General features: G+C 37.0%; 3 protein-coding genes across 4 annotated transcripts; 1 reads left to right on the top strand and 2 right to left on the bottom strand.

Moving 5' to 3' along the window:
* Nucleotides 1-1,666: 1,666 nt before the first annotated feature.
* Nucleotides 1,667-10,526, top strand: EIF4G (eukaryotic translation initiation factor 4G). 2 transcript variants are annotated; one of them, XM_088216889.1, is made up of 10 exons: nucleotides 1,667-1,919; nucleotides 2,080-2,309; nucleotides 2,480-2,613; nucleotides 2,779-2,928; nucleotides 3,081-3,154; nucleotides 3,284-3,340; nucleotides 3,624-5,027; nucleotides 5,116-8,285; nucleotides 9,689-9,883; nucleotides 9,982-10,526. In XM_088216889.1, the coding sequence occupies exons 2-10, from the start codon at nucleotides 2,125-2,127 to the stop codon at nucleotides 10,310-10,312; spliced, it is 5,700 nt and encodes a 1,899-aa protein (XP_088073015.1). In that variant the 5' UTR covers nucleotides 1,667-1,919; nucleotides 2,080-2,124; the 3' UTR covers nucleotides 10,313-10,526. The 2 variants fall into 2 exon arrangements, with proteins under 2 accessions (XP_088073015.1, XP_088073014.1); XM_088216888.1 differs by having other exon boundaries at nucleotides 3,075-3,154.
* Nucleotides 10,527-11,016: 490 nt separating this feature from the next.
* On the bottom strand, nucleotides 11,017-15,611 carry LOC110814812 (metacaspase-1). Its single transcript, XM_022042389.2, has 5 exons — nucleotides 15,038-15,611; nucleotides 14,336-14,666; nucleotides 12,759-12,879; nucleotides 11,966-12,175; nucleotides 11,017-11,430 (listed from the first exon to the last, which is right to left on the bottom strand). The coding sequence occupies exons 1-5, from the start codon at nucleotides 15,417-15,419 to the stop codon at nucleotides 11,371-11,373; spliced, it is 1,104 nt and encodes a 367-aa protein (XP_021898081.2). The 5' UTR covers nucleotides 15,420-15,611; the 3' UTR covers nucleotides 11,017-11,370.
* Nucleotides 15,612-18,015: 2,404 nt separating this feature from the next.
* On the bottom strand, nucleotides 18,016-23,167 carry LOC110814784 (uncharacterized). Its single transcript, XM_022042364.2, has 3 exons — nucleotides 21,682-23,167; nucleotides 20,643-20,904; nucleotides 18,016-18,810 (listed from the first exon to the last, which is right to left on the bottom strand). Exons 1-3 carry the CDS (start codon nucleotides 22,809-22,811, stop codon nucleotides 18,631-18,633), a joined length of 1,572 nt encoding a protein of 523 aa, XP_021898056.1. The 5' UTR covers nucleotides 22,812-23,167; the 3' UTR covers nucleotides 18,016-18,630.
* Between the last annotated feature and the right edge of the window lie 287 nt (nucleotides 23,168-23,454).

The raw sequence follows: 23,454 nt of genomic DNA, 5'->3' as shown, positions 1-23,454 counted from the left end.
TAATACGTAATTTAAAATTATAATTGGGATTGAATTTTCATAAATTTAATATTATATTTATATTTACATTTATTTAATTAAATTTTAATTTTTTTTTTAAATATATAAATTTAATATGAATATTTTTTGGGTGGCCCAAATTCGAAACTCCAGTGGTGATATCCACTGAGATCCTAATTTAATAAGGCCCCAATAAGCCCATAACTTTTAACATTTTACGTTTTTGGCCCAAAAAATAATTAAAAAAAAGCCCAAATACTTTTAAAATTTGCAAATTACATCCCCACCCTACTAAACTATAAGGCCCAAACGAATATTTCACTCAGACAAATTAGACCTTCAAGCATCTCATATTACACTTTAGAAAAAAAATAAATGTTATAATATTTTATTCGGGTTATCCGAATTAATAAATATAAGTATTATAAAATATTTTTTATTATAATTTATTTTAACGAAATTTAATTTAATTATTATAATCATAATAATACACTAATAAATTAAATTTTACACGTAATTAAATTAGTTATAATATATTCATAACGTGATAAATTATACGTTTTTAATGAATTTTTAACTCGTGATGTTTAAACATAATATATAAAAATTAATCATTATATATTATGTCTGTGGTTGTGTATTACATAATGTTGATTTATAACTTGTTCTTTTAACATAATTTAAAAGTAAATGATATTTGAAGTACTCTAAATATAAATATATATATATGTACTTATATAAAAGTGAAATGTGTTTTTACCCAAAAGGAGCTTTATTTATTGGACAACCAACTAAGTGAATATATATATATATATATATATATATATATATATAAAATTAATTAAATAGCAACTCAAAATAATAGTTGGTTCCTTGCAAGCACTATGATTACTTATAGATACGGAAATGTAATATATAGTATAAGTATGTATATTAGAAATCATTGTTTTGTAGTTATTAGATTAATTTAATATATAACTTTAATTTAATATGGGAATTTCATATTTAGAAAAGAAAAAAAGTTCGAATACCATGTCACTTTCTAAAAATAATACATATTAACTTTTAATATAATAATATTTTAGTTATTATATTTATTATTTAAGTTTATATTTCCAACATATTTATAAAATTTATCTGTAAATTTATTATTAATTATGGCTATATTTGGAATAAAATATTATATAAAATTTATTAATGGATTCATATATAATTTTATATAAAATTATAAATGAATAATTTTGCCATATTTTAATATAAATTTATAATTAAATTAGTATAAAATGCTTAAATTATTCATAAAATGGAAAAAAAAAACAATATTGTATAGAATTTCTTAATTTTTACGAAATTTAGAAAATATTAAATATATTATTTATAACATTAAATTAATATTTTTATAATTCATAATTCGATTTAACTATTTTTCTAATTAAATTATTTATAAATTTAACTAAAAAATACTGGCCTGCGACAATCGTCACACCGGCCTCGCGGCGGCGCGTGAGAAAGGCGGAGTTGATTAATTTGTAATTAATTTCGGATTAAGAATTTAATTTTGTGATTAATTAAAATTAAGAGTGTCTGTTCAGTTGATTAATTTTTTTGATTAAGAGAAAATTATGAGGAAGGGGTTAAAGTAAGGTGAGAGTGAGAGAGAGAGAGAGAGAGAGAGAGAGAGAGGAGTAAAAAGAGAAGAGCGAAGAGTTCTCAGAAGGCGCGGCGCATTCGATTTCGATCTCCTAAAAAACCTACGCTTTTGTTTTGACCAAACCTTACTTTGTTTTTTATTTTATTTTTATTTTTTATTTTTCTCTCTTTCCCTCTTAATTAATCTCTCTGTTTCTCTCTTTCGTCCTCTTCCATCCAATAAAATAAAACCCTAATTTTCCCTTCCTCTACACTCCTCAGTCTCTCAGGTTTCGCTCTCGCTTTTTTTACTCCCGTCAATCAAACCCTAAATTTTACTCTCACCATTCCGCATAGATACACACACATGCATATTCTGTTTTCTATTTTTTATTTTCTCGTTTGTTCGTTTCATTACGGGTTTATGGTGTTCGATCTGTTTAATTGCAGACTAAACAAAGCGATCAAAGTTGGAGGAATTAAGCGTTCGGATATATGTCCTTCAATCAATCAAGGTCCGATAGAAACGACGCACAGTATCGGAAATCAGGGCGATCCGCAAGCTCCAATCAGCAGCGGTCCTCTTCAGGCGGTTACGGTAAGGGCGCCGGCGCCGGGCCTGCCCCTTCACCGACAATCACTTCGTCTTCCTCTTCCTCTGTCATTTCCAATCGCAGCAGGTATTCAGATTTAGGGTTTGTAAATTTCCATTATATATGTATATTTTTAAATTCTCGGCGGTGGACTTGGTTTTGATTTTAATTTGGGGATTAAGTGGGTGACTTGGGTTTGGAATCTGGGATTTTCAGCCGATTTTTATTCGTTGTGTTCACTCTATGCTTTCTGGCAGTTTTAAGAAATCCAACAATGCTCAGGGAGGGCAATCTAGGGTAAGTTTGCCTGCTGTGAATTCTTCTGAGTCTAGCAATGCGTCTACGCCCCGTAATGTGCAAAATGGGGCGCATGTACCGCCCCAGTTACATGGTACGATTTTGAAACCTATGGCTTTTCATCTTCTGTGTCGTGAATTATGATATTAATTTGTTATTGAGTATTGCAAGATGATTTTAGGTGAAAGAGGAAAACTCAACCTGTCTATTATCATTACCCGTTAGAATTTTGTTTGTTCATGCTCAATGTTTGTGGCAGGAGGTGCTGATGCACCGGTTGCAAGCGGAGCTTCCAAGCAGACTGAAGTTTCTACTCCTCAGAGAACCACCCGAACTCTTCCCAAGGCTCCAACTTCTCAATCGGCCTCCATGACTTCTGAAATCACCGGCCCAACAACACCAGCTAAGGGTATGCACATCTGTTACTTATCCTGTTTATTTTTATTATGCAATAATGAAGGTAGCTGACAGTATTTGTGGATGTGACATGTTATATCATCAGTAATTGTTTCTTTTGGCAATAATAACTAATTATATCCTTATGATATTTCTAAGTAACAGCCCCAGTTGACGCGTCTAAAGCATTCCCATTTCAGTTTGGGTCTATAAGTCCTGGTTTCATGAACGGGATGCAGGTGTTTATTTTTTCCTCTATGTTGCTTCATGACTGTTTCTCCTCCCCTGTCATTTCATCCTTTTTTTGCTGTGAAGTCATTGCATTGTCTTTAGCTGATGGATGTGGCATGGTCTACTTGTTTTTTCAGATTCCAGCTCGAACTAGCTCAGCTCCACCAAACTTGGACGAGCAGAGACGTGATCAGGTTTCTTTCTGTTTCATCTACAATTTCACTGTTTTTTCAATGATAAATGGACATGGAGGCTTCATTTCCATATCTTCTATTTCTTCTGTATAACTGTTTTCATGTATTAAAATGGAATTACATGGTTACTGCTTCGTGATTGTTACATGTTTAACTTTACCGGGACCTAGATGTGTGGTACAAGTTCTCCAATTGAGTAAAATCTTGATATATTATTGTTGATATGTAGTCTCATGTTTTTTTTTTCCATATATGATGTTATAATCTGGTTAATACCTTTCAGGCACGCCATGATTCATTAGGACCTCTGCCCAATTTGCCAATTCCTGAGCCAAAACAGCAGATGCCGAGGAAGGATGCCGAGCAACCTAATGCTGGGGAAGCCCATCAGGCAACAAAGGCCAAAAGAGATTTTCAAGTTTCACCAGCTTCCCCTGCAAGCCAGACACAGAAGCCTTCTGTTATACCTCCCATGACTGGGATGAAGATTCATCCACCTAAGCCTTCTTTTAAGTTTGGTGGTCCGAACCCCCCGATTCAATCTCAGAGCATGACTGCTACCTCCATTCCAATACCTATTCCGATTCCAATACCAATGGGAAATGCTCCACCGGTGCAGCAGCAGGTGTTTGTTCCAGGTCTGCAATCTCATCAATTGCCTCCTCAAGGTATCATGCATCAGGGCCAGGGGTTGAGTTTCACTACTCCAATGGGTCCTCAGCTTCCTCCCCAGATAGGCCACATGGGACTGAACATGAGCCCACAATATCCCCAACAGCAAGGAGGGAAATTTGGTGGTCCTCGGAAAATCATTGTCAAGATTACTCATCCAGATACTCATGAAGAGCTGAGGTTAGATAAACGGACTGATAATTATTTGGAAGGTGGAGCATCAGGTCCTAGATCCCATCCTAACATGCCTTCTCAATCCCAGCCAATACCATCGTTTCCTCCGCCTCATTCAATCAATTATTATCCCAACTCTTACAATACTGGTTCCATGTTTTTTCCTCCAAGTTCTCTGCCATTGACAAGTAATCAGATGGCTCCCAGTTCTCAGGGACCAAGATTTAACTATCCAGTTGCCCAGGGTTCCCAGAATGTGCCTTTTGTGAGTCCTGCTGCTCATACTTCAGCACCTGTAAATAAGTTTGCAGCGCCAGTACATAGTGCCTTAGAATCATCTAACTTTGAGCTAGCACGTGACTCACATACTGTAAGTTCAGCTGCTTTGTCAGGGGCTATGCTAGTAACAATTAAACCAGCTGTTGCATCTGTGGGTGAAAAGATTGCGGAGTCCTTTTCAGGTGGCTCACCTGCTGGTGAGAAAGTTGCGTCGCCAAGGCCCTTGGCCCTATCTGGGGAAGGTAGTTCACTGTTTCCTCAGAGGGATCAGGAGCCTCGTCCAGAGAGCTCTTCGCAGCAGTTAAAACCTAGCAATGAATCATTGCTATCCAAGTCATCACCTGGAGAAACTAAACAAGTGATGGTAAGTTCTGCTGCTGTCTCTTCTGAAAGCTTGGCATCCAATTCATCATCATGGGCTTCAGCTGCTCCATCCGAGGAGACTGTGGCAGCTGTTACGAACGCTGAAGAAAGGAAAAAGGAAGGTCTGAGCAGGTCAAACTCTATGAAAGATCATCAAAAGAAAGCAGGAAAGAAAGGATATGTCCAGCATCAGCATCAGGTAGTGTTTGTATTTATATATATCCTTTACTAAATCACTGTTTTGTGTGACTTAGTCTGCTGTACCGTGTTGAAATGGTTCTCTGCAGGTTGGTGGACAATCTACGGTGCAGTCAGTCATGACTTCTGAACATGGTACTTCTTTCAGCAGTGGGACTTCTGAAACTGCAGACACTAAACTAATGTTGGCTCCTCCACTAGCTAATGAGGGATTATCGGAATCACTCAAGCAACCACTTTCAACTGTTGATGCTTCAACTTCAGACTTGAAGGCAGGTTTTGTTGTCGAAGGCATATCCAATGTTTCATCTGGAATATCTGGATCTGGAGTGAGTGTGGATACCGTGATTACCATTCATCATGAAAAGTTAGATGATTCTTCCATGCAGGGTGAACAACCAAAACAAGAATCTCCAGGAATTGAGGAACAAGGGGAAAAAAGATCGTCTCAAAAACCTGTGGAAGATAATAACAATTTTGAGATCTCGTTGAAATCTCTAGTGCTTGGTAATCAAACTGAACAGGAGTCTATTCTGAATGAGACATCTAGCAAGAATGAGCTTCCAACCACAGGACTTGTGCATGGAATCCATGTTGATGCCCAAACTAGTTGTCTAGAGGGTGAAAGGATCTCTGATAGTTTAGATGTATCAACCTCACAGGATGATAAAACTTCAACTTTTAGTGCCTCGTCAAGTAGAAGTGATAGCAAGGACAGCAATGAGCTTGCTGTTACGAATTTTGGTTTAGCAGATCAGCACTCTGTTCGAACCCCTGATATACCAGAAGCAACCTTGAAATTTGATGGTGAAGGTGAGGGAGTGGGAAATGGTGGTAGTAGCTTGGTCTCTGCACCTGCTTCTGGTTCCAAGGATAAACCCATTCTTGAACAATATAGGCCAAAGAGTAATGTTCCTAAAAAGAAGAAAAAGAGAAGAGAAATTCTTCAAAAAGCAGATGCTGCTGGGACAACCTCTGACCTTTACATGGCTTACAAAGGTCCTGAGGACAAGAAAGAGGCTTTATTGGCCTCAGAAAGCATAGAAAGCGTTTCAGCTGGCGTAAATTTGAAGCAGGCGCTGATTGATGACCTTCAGGAAAATGCTGTAGAAAGCGAGGAAATTTCGCAGAGTAAACCAGAGCCTGATGACTGGGAAGATGCTGCTGACATCTCCACAAATCTGGAAACTTCAGAAGCAGAACCAGCTGATGGAGGGCTACTGCAAAATGACAAGGTTACAAATGGACATATGGCGAAAAAGTACTCCAGAGATTTCCTCCTAAAATTTGCAGAGCAGTGTACTGATCTCCCTGAGGGGTTTGATCTTACATCTGAAGTAGCTGAGGCCTTGGTTAGTGCTTCAGTGAATGGATCTCATCTTGTTGATCGTGATTCATATCCTAGTCCTGGAAGAGTAGTGGATCGTCCAGGTTCAGGCTCTCGAGTAGATCGCCGTGCAAGTGGTATAGTTGATGATGACAGATGGAGTAAACTTCCTGGTTATTTTGGTCCAGGGAGGGATATCCGTTTGGATATTGGTTATGGGGGTAATATGGGTTTTAGACCTGGCCAAGGAGGTAACTATGGTGTTCTAAGGAATCCACGCACACCTGGACATGTACAGTATGTTGGGGGGATACTATCGGGACCTGTGCAGTCCATGGGTCCTCAGGGAGGAACGGGAAGAACTAGTCCTGATGCTGAAAGGTGGCAACGTGCTACTAGTTTCCAGCAGAAGGGTTTAATTCCTTCACCACAAACTCCTTCACAGATGATGCACAAAGCTGAAAAGAAGTATGAAGTGGGTAAAGTGACTGATGAGGAACAAACTAAGCAGAGGCAGTTAAAAGCCATTTTAAACAAGCTGACTCCTCAGAACTTTGACAAACTTTTTGAGCAAGTAAAAGCAGTTAATATTGATAATACTGTTACGCTTACTGGTGTTATCTCACAAATCTTTGACAAGGCCTTGATGGAACCTACTTTTTGTGAAATGTATGCAAACTTCTGTTACCATTTGGCTGCAGTTTTACCGGATTTTAGTGAAGAGAATGAAAAGATAACTTTCAAAAGATTGCTTCTAAATAAGTGCCAGGAGGAGTTTGAGAGAGGTGAAAGAGAGCAAGAAGAAGCAAACAAAGTTGAGGAAGAGGGTGAGGTTAAACAATCTGAGGAGGAAAGGGAGGAAAAAAGAATTAAGGCAAGAAGAAGAATGCTCGGTAATATTAGACTAATTGGTGAATTGTACAAGAAGAAAATGTTGACCGAGAGAATAATGCATTCTTGCATCAATAAGCTATTGGGTCAGTATCAGAATCCGGATGAGGAAGACATTGAGGCATTGTGCAAATTAATGAGTACCATAGGAGAGATTATTGACCATCCCTTGGCGAAGGAGCATATGGATGCTTATTTTGACAGGATGACAAAACTATCAAATAACATGAAGCTATCTTCACGGGTTAGGTTCATGTTGAAAGATGCAATTGACCTGAGAAAGAATAAATGGCAGCAAAGGAGAAAAGTTGAAGGGCCAAAGAAGATTGAGGAAGTGCACAGAGATGCTGCTCAAGAACGACAAACACAAGCTAGTAGGCTTACTAGGGGTCCAGGGATTAATCCTTCTGCAAGAAGGGCACCTATGGAATTCAGTCCTAGAGGGTCAACCATGTTACCTTCCCAAAATTCCCAGGTGGGTAGTTTTCGTGGATTGCCCCCTCATGCTCGTGGTTATGGAACTCAGGACGCTCGGTTTGATGAAAGACCTTTTGAGGCTAGGACATTGTCTGTTCCATTGCCTCAAAGACCACTTGGGGACGATTCTATTACATTGGGGCCCCAGGGTGGTCTTGGTCGAGGAATGTCTTCTATTAGAGGACCACTGCCAATGCCTGGTACCCGCTTAGCTGACATTTCTTCCAGCCCTGGAGACTCGAGGAGGATGGCAGCTGGTTTAAATGGCTTCGGTCCTGTACCAGAGAGGACAACATTTGCCTCAAGGGAAGATCTAACTTCAAGGTTTGTGCCAGATAGATTTTCTGGTCCAGCTGCATATGAACAACCAAGTGCTCAAGAGCGAGGGATGAATTATGGTAATAGGGAAAAGAGGAACCCAGACCGTGTATTTGATCGACCCCAAGTAACTTCACCTCACTCACGAGGGCAAGGGTTATCTGTCCAAAATGTTCCATCAGAAAAGGTTTGGCCTGAGGAACGACTACGTGATATGTCTATGGCAGCGATTAAAGAATTTTACAGGTAACCGCTTTCTTTTTCTGGTGCCATTTTTTATTTTTTCTTTATTGTGGTGATCATGTTGTTCAAGGTCACATGCTGTTAGCAACCATGCAATCGTGCAGGAGCTCATGCCTGCCTATGCATATATGTTGATCTTATGCAGTTTTCATAGAAATATAATCGTAGGTACAAGATTGACCTGTGACATCGTGATAATATTTGTAGATCTACTCTCCCTCTATGTGTGTATGTGTGTGTACATGCACGTATAAATGTGCTTTTGCATGCGTGTTTGTAAAGGATCTAGATCGTTCATGTGCATATGCTTCATATACCTGAATCTTTTTGTGGTATGTCTGTTATACTTGATTTTTCATTATGCTGTCTGTAACTCAGTCGCATCAAGGATGGAATAGCTTGATATTTTTTGTGGTAACTTCAGCATTTGGTTAAGAATTATTATGTCAGAAGAAGAAGATTAACTTCTTCTGATCTATCCATTCAAAAGTTCTGGTTACACATGAGGTTCATTTTCAGTTTCTGCCCAAGTAGTATTCATGGTTACTATGGACTATGGTTGTTTACTTGATTTCGGAGAGTTGTTAATTGAGGGTTTGCTGTTGAAAAGAACATAAGGTTCCGAGACTTTTTTTTTGCCAACTAGTGAGGGCTTGTGGGGAGCAGCATGAAGTACTTGATTTGTTCTGTGGGCGCTAGGGAGGTTTTTCTGAAGTGCTTGGTATGTTGTTGATTTAAGTGAAAATAACTGCATTTCGAGCACTGAACAGTTGTTAACAGACAAACTAATTTTAGGTAGTCTGTATCAGGAAGGACTTTATCCTTCCCATCTCAGGGTCTGGGTCTTTTTGAGTTCTAGGCCTCATGGCTATTGAGTAATATGGCATCAAAAGATAAATTAACTGATAACGCCCGCTAAATGGTATTTTTTCAATTGTATTTCTGGTATATGCTTAGTCGTTTTATCCTGTGCTCTTGATGTACTGTTTGTACTATTATTTATGTATTTGCTGACCTTTTCTTTATATACCAGAATGTACACTTCAAAGACTATTTATTGTAAGTGAAATCTTAGAGCAAATATGAGCATGAATGTAGGTATATATTCCGTCTGGGAGAGGGTGAGTGGTGGATAAATAATTTTGTGAATTGTAAAATGCTTTCGGGATGGGTAACTTGCAAATGTCATCTCTTTGTATCCACATCGGTATAATATCATATGGTGGTGGTGTTAATTTTGGGCATTAATACAACTTTTCAGCTATTTTCTCTGATATGACCTGTTGGTTGTCCATTTATGCACATATTCTTGATGGAGATCATATTATTTAGTTATTTGTTGCTGAAACAGCTATTAGTTTTGTTAATTGGTCCGTATACTAACGGGATTTGTTCTTATTTTGTAGTGCTCGAGATGAGAAAGAAGTTGCATTGTGCATTAAAGACTTAAATTCTCCAGGCTTCCATCCAACTATGATCTCTCTCTGGGTCACAGATTCTTTTGAGAGGAAGGACATGGAAAGGGCTGTCTTAACTGATCTTCTTGTCAACCTTGCAAAATCTCGGGATGGTATTTTGAATCAAGCTCAGCTCTTACAAGGGTAGGAAGTTTTTTGCAATATACTAGTGATATGATATATTGACCTGTCTTTTTTATTTTCTTACATCTGAAACATACCTTCGAACTTCATTCGGCCAGGTTTGAATCTGTTCTGACTACACTAGAGGATGCTGTAAATGATGCTCCAAAAGCAGCGGAATTTCTTGGTAGAATCTTTGCGAAGGTTATCGTGGAAAATGTTGTGCCCTTGAGAGAGATTGCGCGGTTGATACATGAAGGCGGAGAGGAGCCAGGCAGTCTTTTAGAAATTGGGTTAGCAGGTGATGTTCTTGGAAGTACGTTGGAGATAATAAAATCAGAGAAGGGAGAGAGCGTCCTAAATGACATTCGAAGAAGCTCCAATTTGCGTTTGGAGGATTTTCGACCTCCAGATCCTAACAGATCAAGGATATTAGAAAAATTTATTTAGAGGATAGTGATGCTCGTTTGTATCTTGTTAGAAGAAATTCTTGTCTAGCATTTCTAGAGCCTTTACTAATCTGCGAAAATATCTTGCGGGCCGGTGGGTTTGGGGAGTTACATATTGGGTTCACCATCTTAATGCCTTCTATATATTATTTCCTCAAATTGTTCTCCTCAATCGTCAAAGGTTCAATTGAGCATCAACCAAATTTTTAGGCTTCTGGGGCTTGCTTTTCTCATCTTGTTTGCTACATATGAAATACAACATTATCTGCTGGTTCGGGCATATAACTAGAGTCCAAATAAAATACTTCTGTTGGTTGGGGAAACTCGAGTCCGACCGAATATCCAAATCTTAAATATAAGCTAGACCGATCAAATTTGATAGGTCTAACCACGTTTGGTGGTCAGCTTCTTCAGGCCGGTCGATTCTTCGGCAAACCAGCAGACAACTCGTTACGGTCGAGTCGTGGTTATGCCGAAAGTTTAATTGGTATTCGATATGATTGATGATTTTTATTCTACACATATCAAATTAATATAAATTGACTGATGGTAAGTATTTTTAGAAGAACAATTGTTGAATGATTCTAAATCATAAGCACGAGAAATTCCGATACTAATCATTATTACATGACTAATTTATTTATACTTTATAATTAGTTTACGAACATCTAATTTGTACACATTTCTTTTAAATAAATACATGAATTTTTAGAAAATAAAAAACTATTTATATACCAAAAGAAGCTTTGTTTTTCTGTACATATTTTAATGAAATGACACAATGGGTTATTAAACATGAAGTCTTAATGCAAGTATTCACAGAAATAAATTATATGAGAGAAAAAAATCAGAGAGATGCTAGTAGCCCTTCGTCTTTGTAAACCACTAAAAGTTTGCACACAGAACCAAACCAGGTATAGATATGGTTGAAATTCAATTATGGTATTGTACGGACATATATCCACACTTGGGTGAATGGTGGGTGAATTGTCTGTGACTATGCTTGCCTGGTTATCGTCTTGGCACTTCAGAAGCTCCTTAAAGGAATCCCAGAAGGAATCAAAGGGAGAAAGGTCTGGTATACACATCAAATGGCTGGCAGGCAGTTAGTTGTGGTTCCTGGCAAAAAACAAAACATTAAGACACTTATTTAACATCAAGTATATAACTCCTTTCTCACGATGACAAAAATATGAAGGTGGGTTTGATTTGAATTTCAGTTCCGTAAGTGGGTGTAGGAATATATTATAAATGAGATGAACACTTGACTGAAGGTAGAATTTTAATTCCTCATCAGTTTCCTGTCCAATTTAAATTGAACTGTTCTATGATTTTTCCTTTGGCAAGTTGGATTGATTGTTGTTGGTATTGAAGATATAAACTGGAGTTAATCCAATTATATGCTAAATATGTAAACGCTCACTACTTTCTGCACGTCAAACAATTAAAATCAAGAAATTGAACGAGAATGAAATAGACTCGAACCAAATGCAACAGAAATATAAAATAGCACCTCCAACCAACCACTCCCATAAAAGGGTAAGAAGACAAAATTTGAGAAAATTCTTTGTTCAAGTCCATGAATGTCTCAGGATTCAGTCAGCACTAATATGAAAAGTATACTGAAAGAAAAAGTCAGGTGATGAGGCAATACCTGTCTCAACCCACCGCCAATACTCCCTCCAGTCAAAAGCATGGTGACGAGAGATGTAACATCACCACCACCACCACCACCACTTCCAGTATTCCGAATGGCAGTACGCATAGAGTTTAGGATGCTCCCATATGTACCAGCATGTCCACGTTCAATTGCTTGAATGAAGCAGAAAGTCATAGCACCGGTAGACGTAATTTTTGAGAGAGCCTGCTTCCACAGAAGGAAATAAGTTTTATTGTGTTAGAGGGAAGGAATATGATGCAGAATGAGAAAATTCTGAAGTTAACATATTCCAATACTAAAAGATATTTATGCAATTATGTAACTACACTCTTAATATATTATTAAGATATCTGACTTATTTTAGGAAGTATAATCTATAGACTTATCGGAAGTATGAATTTACTATTTCCTATTTAGTTAAGGATCTTATTAATTATTTTATATTGTAGGTTATGCAACTAATTGGCCTATTTTCTTATTTGTTAGATTTTCTAGATTGCCTTAAAATTTTTATTTTGATTGTAACCTGGTATTTATAAATAAGGTACTCTAACTTAATTTATTAAGTAGATTATTCATATGATTACAAATATACATATTGAGCTATTTATCTAAAAAAAATATACATATTGAGCTACTAATTTGATTATTAAGTTCTGGGATCTCCTATCTTTATTCTTAGTAAATTTTCTCTAATTATTGATGTTAAAGTCTCTTTGTCCCACATCAAAATCATTCTGGCTTTAAAATGTAACAAACGTATCAACTCAGTTCGTCTGAAACTTACAGATGTATCTGCAGAGGTTTGATCATCATCACAACCACTGAAGGAAATAACTTCTCCACCACTAGTTCCTTTCCATACACCTGATCGTGGACGGTGGTCCTCCCACACATATTGTCCACTTCTATTTACATGAAAAGACATAAGGGCAATGAGAAGGTTTTGCACCAAATACATTACTCAGCCTGAGGAACATTCTGGAACTCAAAATTTATAACAAAATCGTGTAATAGTAACAATAGATCTGTTCATTCCATGAGGCAATGCATTTGCAGAAAGAATTTGTCAGCCATTCTGAGATCAGCCATAGTATTGGGATTAGAAATATCAACCCTTTGTAACACAAGATTTTCCATAGGGCTCTTTTTAAGAGAGTAAAGGGCCCATTTGAAATAGCTTTTGTGTACAGACCACATCAGAAATAAGCTTGGAGATACTTGACCACGTATATTTGTTTGCCTTACAAACATCAACCACCTTTATAACATAAAATCTCACAAAAGCACATTTGAAACAGCTCAATATTATTGTCTATAAGCATATATACCACTTATCAGCTTTGAAGAAAAAGCTCAGATACATCTATACATATGCAGCTATGTTTATCATGTATTATTCACTACATAGGCATATAGTTCTCTGCCTCATAAACTCTATATAAGCAGCTAAAGAGTACAATCTTATGGACAATGTGACTACTCATAAACTGATCCACCAAGCAGTTGATAAAAGGAGTAATCATATGCTGAAAAAAGTTGACAGAATATCCAAAGAAAGATTATTTACTGGTTTCCTATTCAAAAAGTTAGCAGAATGTAATTTTCTTTTATTCAAACTGAATTTATATTTTATTTACTAACAAAATCGATCATTATTAAAAGCCTAAAACATACAAATGTTTCCAAAACAATACAAACAAGAATTGAAAAAGATTTTTGTTGTTATTGTTGAAATAGTTGAGATACAATTAACTATAGGTAACGTTGTCCAAATCTTTATGTAGCAATTAACCATGTTTGATAATAAGATTTAAAGTAGATAACTAGAGTATACAAAACTATAGATATATCTGAGATGGTAATAAGTCAATTGATTATAAGATGGAGAATGTTATAATGACATACTTATGGTTATGGACACAGGGAAAACTACTCTTACCAGCTTTTTTCACTAGCTTCCTTTTTGGTGTTGATTTTGGCTTATAATTTCATTAATGGTTGTCAAATACTTGTTTTCAGCAGAAAACCAACTAATAAACTGATTTGCTCCAAGTGAAAAAAAGAAAAAGAAAGAAAAAGCTATTTAAATACCCAAATACATCACAGTTATTTGCAACATGGAGATTTGCGAATTATAGCGAAGTCCAGAAGAATCTTCAAAAATTCAAAAAACAAAAGAGGAATTTAGAAGCTGGACCTGGAAACTAGCAATTTACATCATATGGTACAATGCAGCATATGATCAAAGAGAAAAAATGCAGATCCATGTAATAACAGGTCTTATTTGCTCAATGTTTATACCATATTCTAACTCTTAACAAAACTCTAAAGAAGATAAGTTTTAGCAATACTCTGACTTACCTGCTCATCCTGCAAAGGAATGGCAAGTCCAGTATAGTGCCACTATGGCAAGCATCAATAATAGCATGCAGCCGAACCCCGTGAGGAAGAGGTCTGACAATTGTTGCATTGATCTCATCATCAACAATCATACCCTGTGTTTCGAAATCCAGAGGACATAGAGTTTCATCATATCCATCAACTTCATCACCATTATAGTTTCTTTGCCGTGAACCATGGCCGGAATAATGAAACAGTAGAGAGTCACCAGGCTGGCAGCCTTGCACAAGCCAATGTAATGCCATCCTTAAGTTTAGCTTACTAGGAATGCTGTATGGATTAGTCTCTTCTTCTGCATTCCAAAATACGGATATTGACTTTCACATCCCTCTTCAAATCAAATAGTATGTTTATGAAATAGAAAAATCCACAAACTGAAAGCAAATCCAAGCTGTAATGCATGTTTATCTTCACAGATTAAGCAATGAATGGCAGAGGGCATACGTAGTAGCAGGAAGAATTTATACACCATAGAAACCAGATACATTCTAGTATAACGGCATTAATTACTTCCCGGCCTTGAAATTCCAAATCGAGAATTGTAAGAATTAAATTGAGTCCAGAATCAAAAGATCCATACGCGAACTCGCAAGTAAAGAAACCGAAAAATGGAAACAGAACGAAAACGCACGGAATAGAAGATGAAGAGGAGAGAGGAGATACCGGTGAGCATGAGAATGGAATCCGAAGGAAAGTTGAATTTGTTAATCAGGAGGTAGCGCATACACTTGGCGTCATTGATGCAACCCTTGAGCTCGTGGCGAGAGTACCTGTATGATATGCCGCATATTACAGCTCTCTTCTTTCCGTGGGCGTGAGGGAGCTGTCCTGGCGGCGCGTGGTTATAGGGCGATGGAGAAGAGGCCGGCGCGTTGGCGGAGGAAAGAGAAGACGGTGGAGCGGTTCGAGGCTCGGCGATATGAGTAACGGCTTGACAGATAGCACATCGGATAGATCGGGCGTTCGGCGGCAGCTGCAACGGTGTCCGGCAACCAGAGCAGTTGACCAACATCGGCTGCGCGTACATGTTCGGCGGCCTGTACATCTTGTTGCTCCCACACTTTTCTCTCTTCTTTTTTTGAATTTAACAACTGAATTTTTTTGCTTGCAGATTGATCGTCAATGCAGTTCTGGTTTCCGACCCTCCACCAGCCTCAAGAGAGAAGAACGGCGGCAGAGCAGATATAAGAAGACAGCGCAACTACGTAAGCGCGTAAGCTACTAAACCTCGTCATCGTAAGCTTCAACGACGCCGTCTCAACAAATTATTTAGAAAGCTGACGTTCTTTTTTTTTTTTTTTTAATTGTTAGATATTTTAATATTTTTAACATTAAACCTTATTATTAAATTTAATAGTAATGATAAAATTACTATGCTTTTTTTTTTATTTAATAATAAAATTATCATAATGACCTCAATAATTTATATTAAAATAACAAGAATATATAAAAATTATTAAATAAATTAATACTAATAGTAACAGAAATTTATAAAAAGTATTTTTAATTATTTAAAAAATTATTTTTCTAACAATTATTTAAGTAATTTATTTATTTTTTCCACGATAAAGATTGAGAAAATAATTCATTTATTATTTAAATTATTTTTATTAACATAAATTATTAACAAAAAATATTTTTTATATCTTTAATAATTATTAATTTTTAAATAAATTTTTATATATTTTATTATTGAAAAAAATATTACATAGGTATTTTTATTATTAATACGAGATAATAGAAATAATGAGTGCTCACAAGAGATTTTACAAATAATGAACGTATTCATTTGCATTTACGAATCTCATTTATATTTATTATTAGAGATATTATACACAATAAGTACTCATTTATTTAATTTATAATTATTAAAAAATAAAAACATATAAATTTAAAAAAATCACGTCGACAAAAAATACGATAAAAATTATTTTTTTCACACGAGAAACTTGATAAATTTAATAATAAAGATGCCAGCTGCGATATAATTGTTATAGTCATTTGGTGAAGAGAAACTTGACAACAAGTTCTCAGTAATCAATTATGAAGATATAAAGCTTACATACTTTTCAAGAATAATTAGTCATAGAAGTCATAGTCATTGAGAACGTGACTATCACTCAAGATATGTAAAAAAATATCAATAGATATTAAGTATTATTGTACATTTATAATTTATAAATTATATTAGAGTCGAGCATAAACCCATTGTCATTATTAAATATGAGCTTTATTTCAATTATATATGATTCCGAGTTTGGTTATTTGTCAATGAATAATACAATATAATTCATTTAATATGAAGAGTTTATAAACGCCCAAATCCCAAAATAATAGTGTTACATAAAAAATATGGTATATATTTATAACTTAAAAACTTAAATAACATCAACGACCACTTTTGAGTAATGAGAAAAGCTTGTGATGGTCTTGTGTTCTTTGCAGTTTACACCTTTTTTATTTCAACTTCGGAATGATTCTTTGAAATAAAATATGTGAGTTATTGTTAGTTCGTAAAGGTAGTTACTCTTAGTTTAGATCATGTACTCGAGAGATCTAACTTTAATCATAACGAGTAATCTATTTAAATTAGATCCGACACTCTTGTTACTTATTCAACATCGACCTACTATAGTTTTGAATTCTAATGGATAACACCCATAGTGTGCAAAATCATGTATAAAAAAAAATAGTACAGGAAACATCAAAGATAAAACTCTGACTCAGAAAAATACTTTGCCTAAAGTTGTGTAAACCAGTACAAAGTTTTATTGCAATTATGGCTTATTATGACCATAAGACATGAAAAATGAATGTCAAAATAGATTTTTTCAATGAAAAATGGAATAAGAGGTATATATCACACAATCAGATGTGCTTAAAACTAATCAATCATCAGAGAGTTTATAAAATAGAAACGTCTACGGACTTCAATGAACATAGAACAGTTAGAGCGTCTATTTGATGAAATGGTCAAGGAGTTTAATGTCATACAATGAATATAAATTGTGTTCATACCTATTCAAATAGGTAATTATTTAGTGATACAACATCTCAAGTTTCGGTTATCCAAAAACGCTTCAATGAAAATTTGGTTGAAACAGCTTGAATCTTTCTGGTAAGAATTTGTAGGAAGAGATATAGAAGGTTGGTTGACATGCCTCAATATAACACTTAGATATCATGCTAAAAAGGTTCAACATGGAGGGTTCTAAGCTAATTTCTCATGAAATCTTTCTTGTTCTAAAGATCTCCTTAGACAACCTAAGAAAGGGCAATATATGAAAGAATTTTATGCTTAAAGAATAGAGTCGACCTAAATCGACCTAAATGTTACCAATCAATTTCGGAACAACCCTAGTAAGGATTATTTAAGGGTAGTGAAAACTACTCTAAAATACCTAGAGAGGACTAATGATACTCTTGTAAATAATAGTGACAACGTCTTCTTTCAAATCATGCAACAGGGAGCAACAGGGAAAAGACATGGTTTAAAAAATTCACAACCCCATATTCTTGTTCACAATTAACAACTGTTTAAGAAGTTAATAATCCCATATTCCATATATGTACTACTCTTTGACTATACAGTCATGGACACACTCAATATGCTATTCGCTTTACTAGAATGAAACATCAGCTTGGCAATTCTGCTCGTTGACTGTATTATAAGATGAGTTGTTTCCTTCACTTTTGATGTAATCAGGTAATAAGGTTAAGATTTCAGCTGGAAAAAAAAAAAAAGCGAGATAAGTGCTCACTGCAACGCTGAAATTAGGTGTGGTCTCGGCCACACCACCTCGAACGGATAGCTGCTGATCTCTAACCTTCCCATCCCTTTCAATGTAGAAAATGAAATCAACACTACTGATGGTTGAGTTAGTCAAGAGCAGATCCATTTTGAATGTAACTAAAGTTGGATGGGTCAAGGTTTCACCTGTATACCACCAACTTATATTACATATAGCTCAACTTTACAAAATACCACCATGAAACTAAAGAATTATTAGAGAGACATCGTCACCATTACCCCTTCTTCCTTTCTTTCCCAACCTTCTTCCCTCTTATTATCCAACCCCCTTTAGCTACAAGTTTTCCACCTCCAATTTTTATACATGGTTTCAACTTTTAAGAGATCTTCTGCAAGCGAGTCATGAGGCCTGTCCAATAGAACAAACAGTTAAACCAGAGGCCATCATCCCCGCACTGCTGTCTCACACTTTTCAAATCAGAAAACAACCACGGTTGTAAGTGCTTCACACCACAGGAACTGGAATGTTGTCAATGTTATTGTTATGATGCATTTGTTTTTGGACAGCCTTAACTGCTGCTACTCTAGCTGCATTAGCTGCCCTATTTGCTGCTGCTACTGCCCTGTTCACCCTCTCATCCACCTTGGCCACATCATAAGCTTTCTCAGCCGCTCGTCTTGCCTCCTGAGCATCAATCAAATGAAACAATCCGTCAGTTACATTTCATTCTATCAAATAGCAAGAATTAGGAAGTTTGTGGCAGTTCAAATTGTATCAGCTAGGGGAAGATTGTCCTACCTCGGGCTGCATGACTGATAAGGTAAATACTAACACTAACCATTTTGCAAACTAGAACATTAACCAGTTCACTTCTTTGTATTCCTCTACAAGAAGATTATATTGTGTTGAAGGTACATAAATGACTGTAGCAGAGTTTTGTTATTCATTAAAACCTGTTCATGGAGCTGCCTGCTAAGATGATCTGGAGGTCAAGGCGCCACTAAGGGTGGCTTTTTTCCTCTGGTAGGCTGCTAGAGAACGTATTGACTCTGGATAAGCTAATTAGGAGGGGAAGAACCTTGGTCAATGGTTGTTACATGTGTAAGAGGTATGTAGAATCATGTAACTGTATCTTGTTGTGGTGTACTTTTGCCTACCGCTTGTGGACCGTAGAATCATGTAACTGTCTATGGTTTACTGGGCATCAAATGGGTGATTGCTGGCCCAGTTAGGAATGAGATTAGGGCATGGCATGGGGTTAATAGGGACAAGAGGGCAAGCCTCATTTTTTGGCTATGTTCTGGACCATATGGAAAGAAACGAATGGGAGGACTTTTGAGGCTACAAGTCGAACTGCGATAGATTCAAAAATTATTGGTTCCAGAATCTAGTTTTTTTATTAAGGGTTATGCTCTTTATATTTTTCAGGATTTTGGCACATGATAGATATTCTGCTTGACATGTAAATTTGTACGGTTGCACCCCTTTGGTGTTTGTGAATATATATGTATATTATACTTTTTCTTCCAACAAAAAAAGCTGTTCTGGAAAATATTCTTCGAAGAATGATATTTCATAATGCTATTGATTCAATAACTTTTATAACACCTGATTGTTTCAGCTTATGCTATCACCTATTCCAGATACTTACGAAACAATTTCCATTTACATTCAATCATCAAGACAGTGGAGAGTATATGTGTGCCCATTCTATAACATCAAGGAGGTTGGAAGAGTCCGAATCTGAAGGAGAGATAAAACCTAGGTAAACCAAATTAACAAGCACCGGCACCACACAGCACTTGCATCAGAGCATCACATGTAAGTGATAAGCATGTAAGAGGTAGAAGAAGCTCAGGCAGGTTCCTCTCTTCCAGTTTCACAGGGCGGATAAATCGCCGCCTTTCCTTTACAAATTGATTTGGAAGATCAAGGTACCCCCAAGGATTTCTTTTTTTGCTTGGGAAGCTTGCAGAGAGTGCATTTTGACCATTGATAAACTTAAAAGAAGGGGTTTAATTTTGGTTAATGCTTGCTACCCATGCAAGCAGGCAGAGGAAAGCTGCTGTCACCTGCTGTTACAGTGCCCTGTTGTCTACAAATTACGGTGCACGGTCTATTCTTGTTTGGGTATCAGTTGGGTTGGCTCAGGTTCTGTCAAAGATGAGATTTGGGCTTGGAAGTAACTCAATAGCCACTGCATTCTGGCCAATTTAATCCCTATTACACTTATGTGGTCTGTGTGGAAAGTTAGGAATTGTAAAGCTTTTGAGGGTCTTGGTGACACTATGGGTTTTGATGTTTTGAAGATGAGTTGGCTTGGTACCCTTGAATTTTTGCTTACGGGTCACCATCCAGTTTATCTTGAGTTTTTCAGGAAGATTTTAGTTATGGAGGACTAAGCTGTAAATAACTTGTACGTGTTTCTCTTTTTCTGCACTTCAGGTGCTTATAGTAATATAATCTTACTACTTTTCATTCCAAAAAAAATGTAAGAGGTAGAAGAAATGAAGTACCTGTACAGCATTCAGTACTTTAGAATGATAAACAGCAACAGATGATGTAGTATATGTTGTGTTCTGTGTGCTTGGGACATCAAGAATTCCATTTTGCCAATGACCAGATTGAGTTTCCCCATTTCTAAAAGTGTACATTCCAAGACCTTGCCGTCTTCCCTCATGCCAGGCACCCTCATACCGATGCCCATTGGCAAAGTGATAAACTCCAAATCCATGCATCTTGTCAGCAAAATATTCCCCAGCATATGTGTCCCCATTCCTAAATAAAAGATTGTCATGTATTAGATGAAACTTTTCAAACATTTACAACATGTTGTACGAACAATGGTTCGGGCTACAACAGCTGGAAAGGGCAACAGCAAAAATCCTAAGCTAAGTGAATCCACAGGGGGACTCACTTTAAAAAAAGAACCAATGGAAGTGTATGAAATTGAAAGCCAATACCCAGAGGGTGAGCATATTCATATTTGAGCAAGTTAGAAAGCTTTAAACAAGAAAGGAAAGATAAAAGTAATATAACAACGATATCAGAACAGGCTACTAGTCCTAATAATAGAAACAACTTTAAAGCTAAGTGAAAAAGGCATGTAAACGTTGTAAGTCATGAACCGAGGAACTGTAAAGAGTACCAGGTAGTGATGAACCATTGAGGTGGACACCATGATTAAATAGAAATACATGTAGCTAATACATGTAAAGTAATAGGGCTGAAATAAAGCATCCTGTGAATGATCCCACATGATCCCAGTTAACATTGTCCCCCTCCAATCTAGCAAATTAAGAGCATCTACTACTATCTAAATAATAGCAACTACAAGTCACACTGATGATCTTCTGTAAATATCAAAAGTTTCTGAACTGGGACTCCATTGACAGATTAGACATATAGATAGGATTGCAAACGTCATTTTGCACATGCAGAACTTCTAATCATTACCAGACATATATTTCACTGAATCAGCTGGAGATACACAGCAGTTGTCAATTGAAATTTCAAAACAAGAAGAAAGCAAGGAATTTTCAGCAGCAAAATTACCTGAAATGGTAATGTCCAAGGCCGTGTTTTACGCCCCACTTGAATTCTCCAACATAGCGACTGCCATCCTCACAGGTATGAACACCACAGCCATGACTCTGCCCACTTGACCACTCGCCAGCATAAACATCTCCTGTATAGAACCTGTACACCCCAAACCCATGCCTAAGACCTTGCCGATACTGCCCACGATAGCGGCTTCCTCTCGCCCAAGTCTCCACCCCATATCCGTCATACTTCCCATCAACCCAGTCCCCCTCGAACCTCCCACTCATGGAATAGTAATATACGCCGCTTCCCGAACACTTGCCCTTGTGAAATTCACCTTCGTATACGTCACCGTTGCTGTAAACCTGAACCCAACACCCTGAATTAGCTCTCTTTTCGGACTTCGGACGCGACCCAATAGACCAAAGCACCGGAAAGGGTGGCCTGGCTATGGCAGAGGAAGAGGTAAGCTTAATCGGGAAGGAACGCGCAAGGAACAAGCGTATTGAAGGGAGGCGGGGGACCGCGAGATTGAGGGAGAAGAGAAGCGCAGCAGAGAAGGCAAACGCCGAGAGGAAATCGAGAAGGAATGAATGGCTTGGATGCGAGACCAAAAAGTAAAAGAAGGGAAGTAATAAGAGAAGAATCAAACGAAGGTGGACACGAAGCCGGCGGAGATGCTTGAAACGGCGGATAAAGCGATAAACAGCCGATTTAGCAGCCACGGAAACAGAAAAGAGAGATGGGTGTTGAGGATTTAGAGGCGGAGTAGGAGAGAAACTGTAAAAAGTTGGGGATTTGGATATAGAAGTGGAGTGGTGGGCCTGGGTCAAGAGGGGTCTCTTGTAAGGGGTAGGGGACGAGGAAGAAGATGATGGAGGAGGGGCAATTGGGTCATTTTGAGGCGGCACCTGCGCGACAATTTGAGGAATTCTCGTCAAATTTGTGAAAGGAATTCCTGTGGTCGTATTATCAAACAGCTGTTGCTGAGGCGACTGATTCTGATTCAAAGAAGAAGAAGGGTGTTTCTGATGAATAGAAGAAGAAGAAGAAAAAAGTAGAAGAGGAGGGGTTGGGTTGTAATCGGAAGAGACGCCGCTGCTTTCTTTTCCGATCTGAACTTCGGATTTCTTCTGATGCATTACATAAGGGGAAATTCGTCCTGTTTATCTCCTGGAATTGGTAATCTGTTTGGTTTAATCCCCAATTTCTTTCTACTTGGAAGTTGAAATAAAGGGAAAGGAATCGATGATGATGGTAAAGTGATGATTGGATGGTTGGTTCAGAGGAGAGTGATATATGGGTCTGTCTAGATATAGAGGGTATGCATACATATAGGAGACTGTATATTTATAGATTTGGGAGAGAGGGAAGGGGATTATAGAAATGGAGCGGTGCGTGCGTGGAGCCTATGGTAATGAGAGTTGAAGATTTATTTGAACCAGAGAGCGAGAGAGAGAGAAACACAGAAACGGGAAAGAGAGAGAGAGAGAGAGGGAGAGAGAATCTCCATAAGTAGGGCTCTTTAAGAAACCTAAAGTTCCATATATACCCTTTCATTTACTCTTAATTACATTTTTGCCACTCTCTCTCTCTCTCTCTCTTTTTTTCAACTGTCATTCAAATTTTAAAGTTCTTTTACATAAAATTAGTCTAGAAAAAGTTTAAATTTAATGCATAAAAATAATATTTATTGCTAAACAAAATATATGTTGACTAAAAATTGATTTAATATTGTTTTTCTTCTTTTCCCTAAATATATATATATATAAAGGGAAATACTTA

This window comes from Carica papaya, chromosome 3, assembly GCF_054855325.1.
Source record: "Carica papaya isolate Zhongbai chromosome 3, ASM5485532v1, whole genome shotgun sequence".
NCBI classification, from domain to species: Eukaryota; Viridiplantae; Streptophyta; class Magnoliopsida; order Brassicales; family Caricaceae; genus Carica; species Carica papaya.
This window is presented reverse-complemented; position numbering and strand designations above follow the sequence as displayed.

Bases quoted from the DNA above. Each gene is read 5' to 3' on its own strand.
- EIF4G (XM_088216888.1), top strand. From the start codon at position 2,125: ATGTCCTTCAATCAATCAAGGTCCGATAGAAACGACGCACAGTATCGG. The intron at 3,341-3,623 runs GTTTCTTTCTGT...AATACCTTTCAG, and splicing joins ACGAGCAGAGACGTGATCAG to GCACGCCATGATTCATTAGG. The intron at 5,028-5,115 runs GTAGTGTTTGTA...GGTTCTCTGCAG, and splicing joins ATGTCCAGCATCAGCATCAG to GTTGGTGGACAATCTACGGT.
- LOC110814812 (XM_022042389.2), bottom strand. From the start codon at position 15,419: ATGTACAGGCCGCCGAACATGTACGCGCAGCCGATGTTGGTCAACTGC. The intron at 12,880-14,335 runs GTAAGTCAGAGT...TCATGTAAATAG, and splicing joins TTCCTTTGCAGGATGAGCAG to AAGTGGACAATATGTGTGGG. The intron at 11,431-11,965 runs GTATTGCCTCAT...GTTTTTTGCCAG, and splicing joins TTGGCGGTGGGTTGAGACAG to GAACCACAACTAACTGCCTG.
- LOC110814784 (XM_022042364.2), bottom strand. From the start codon at position 22,811: ATGCATCAGAAGAAATCCGAAGTTCAGATCGGAAAAGAAAGCAGCGGC. The intron at 20,905-21,681 runs GTAATTTTGCTG...TCTTTTATTTAG, and splicing joins CTTGGACATTACCATTTCAG to GAATGGGGACACATATGCTG. The intron at 18,811-20,642 runs GTACTTCATTTC...ATTGATGCTCAG, and splicing joins AAGTACTGAATGCTGTACAG to GAGGCAAGACGAGCGGCTGA.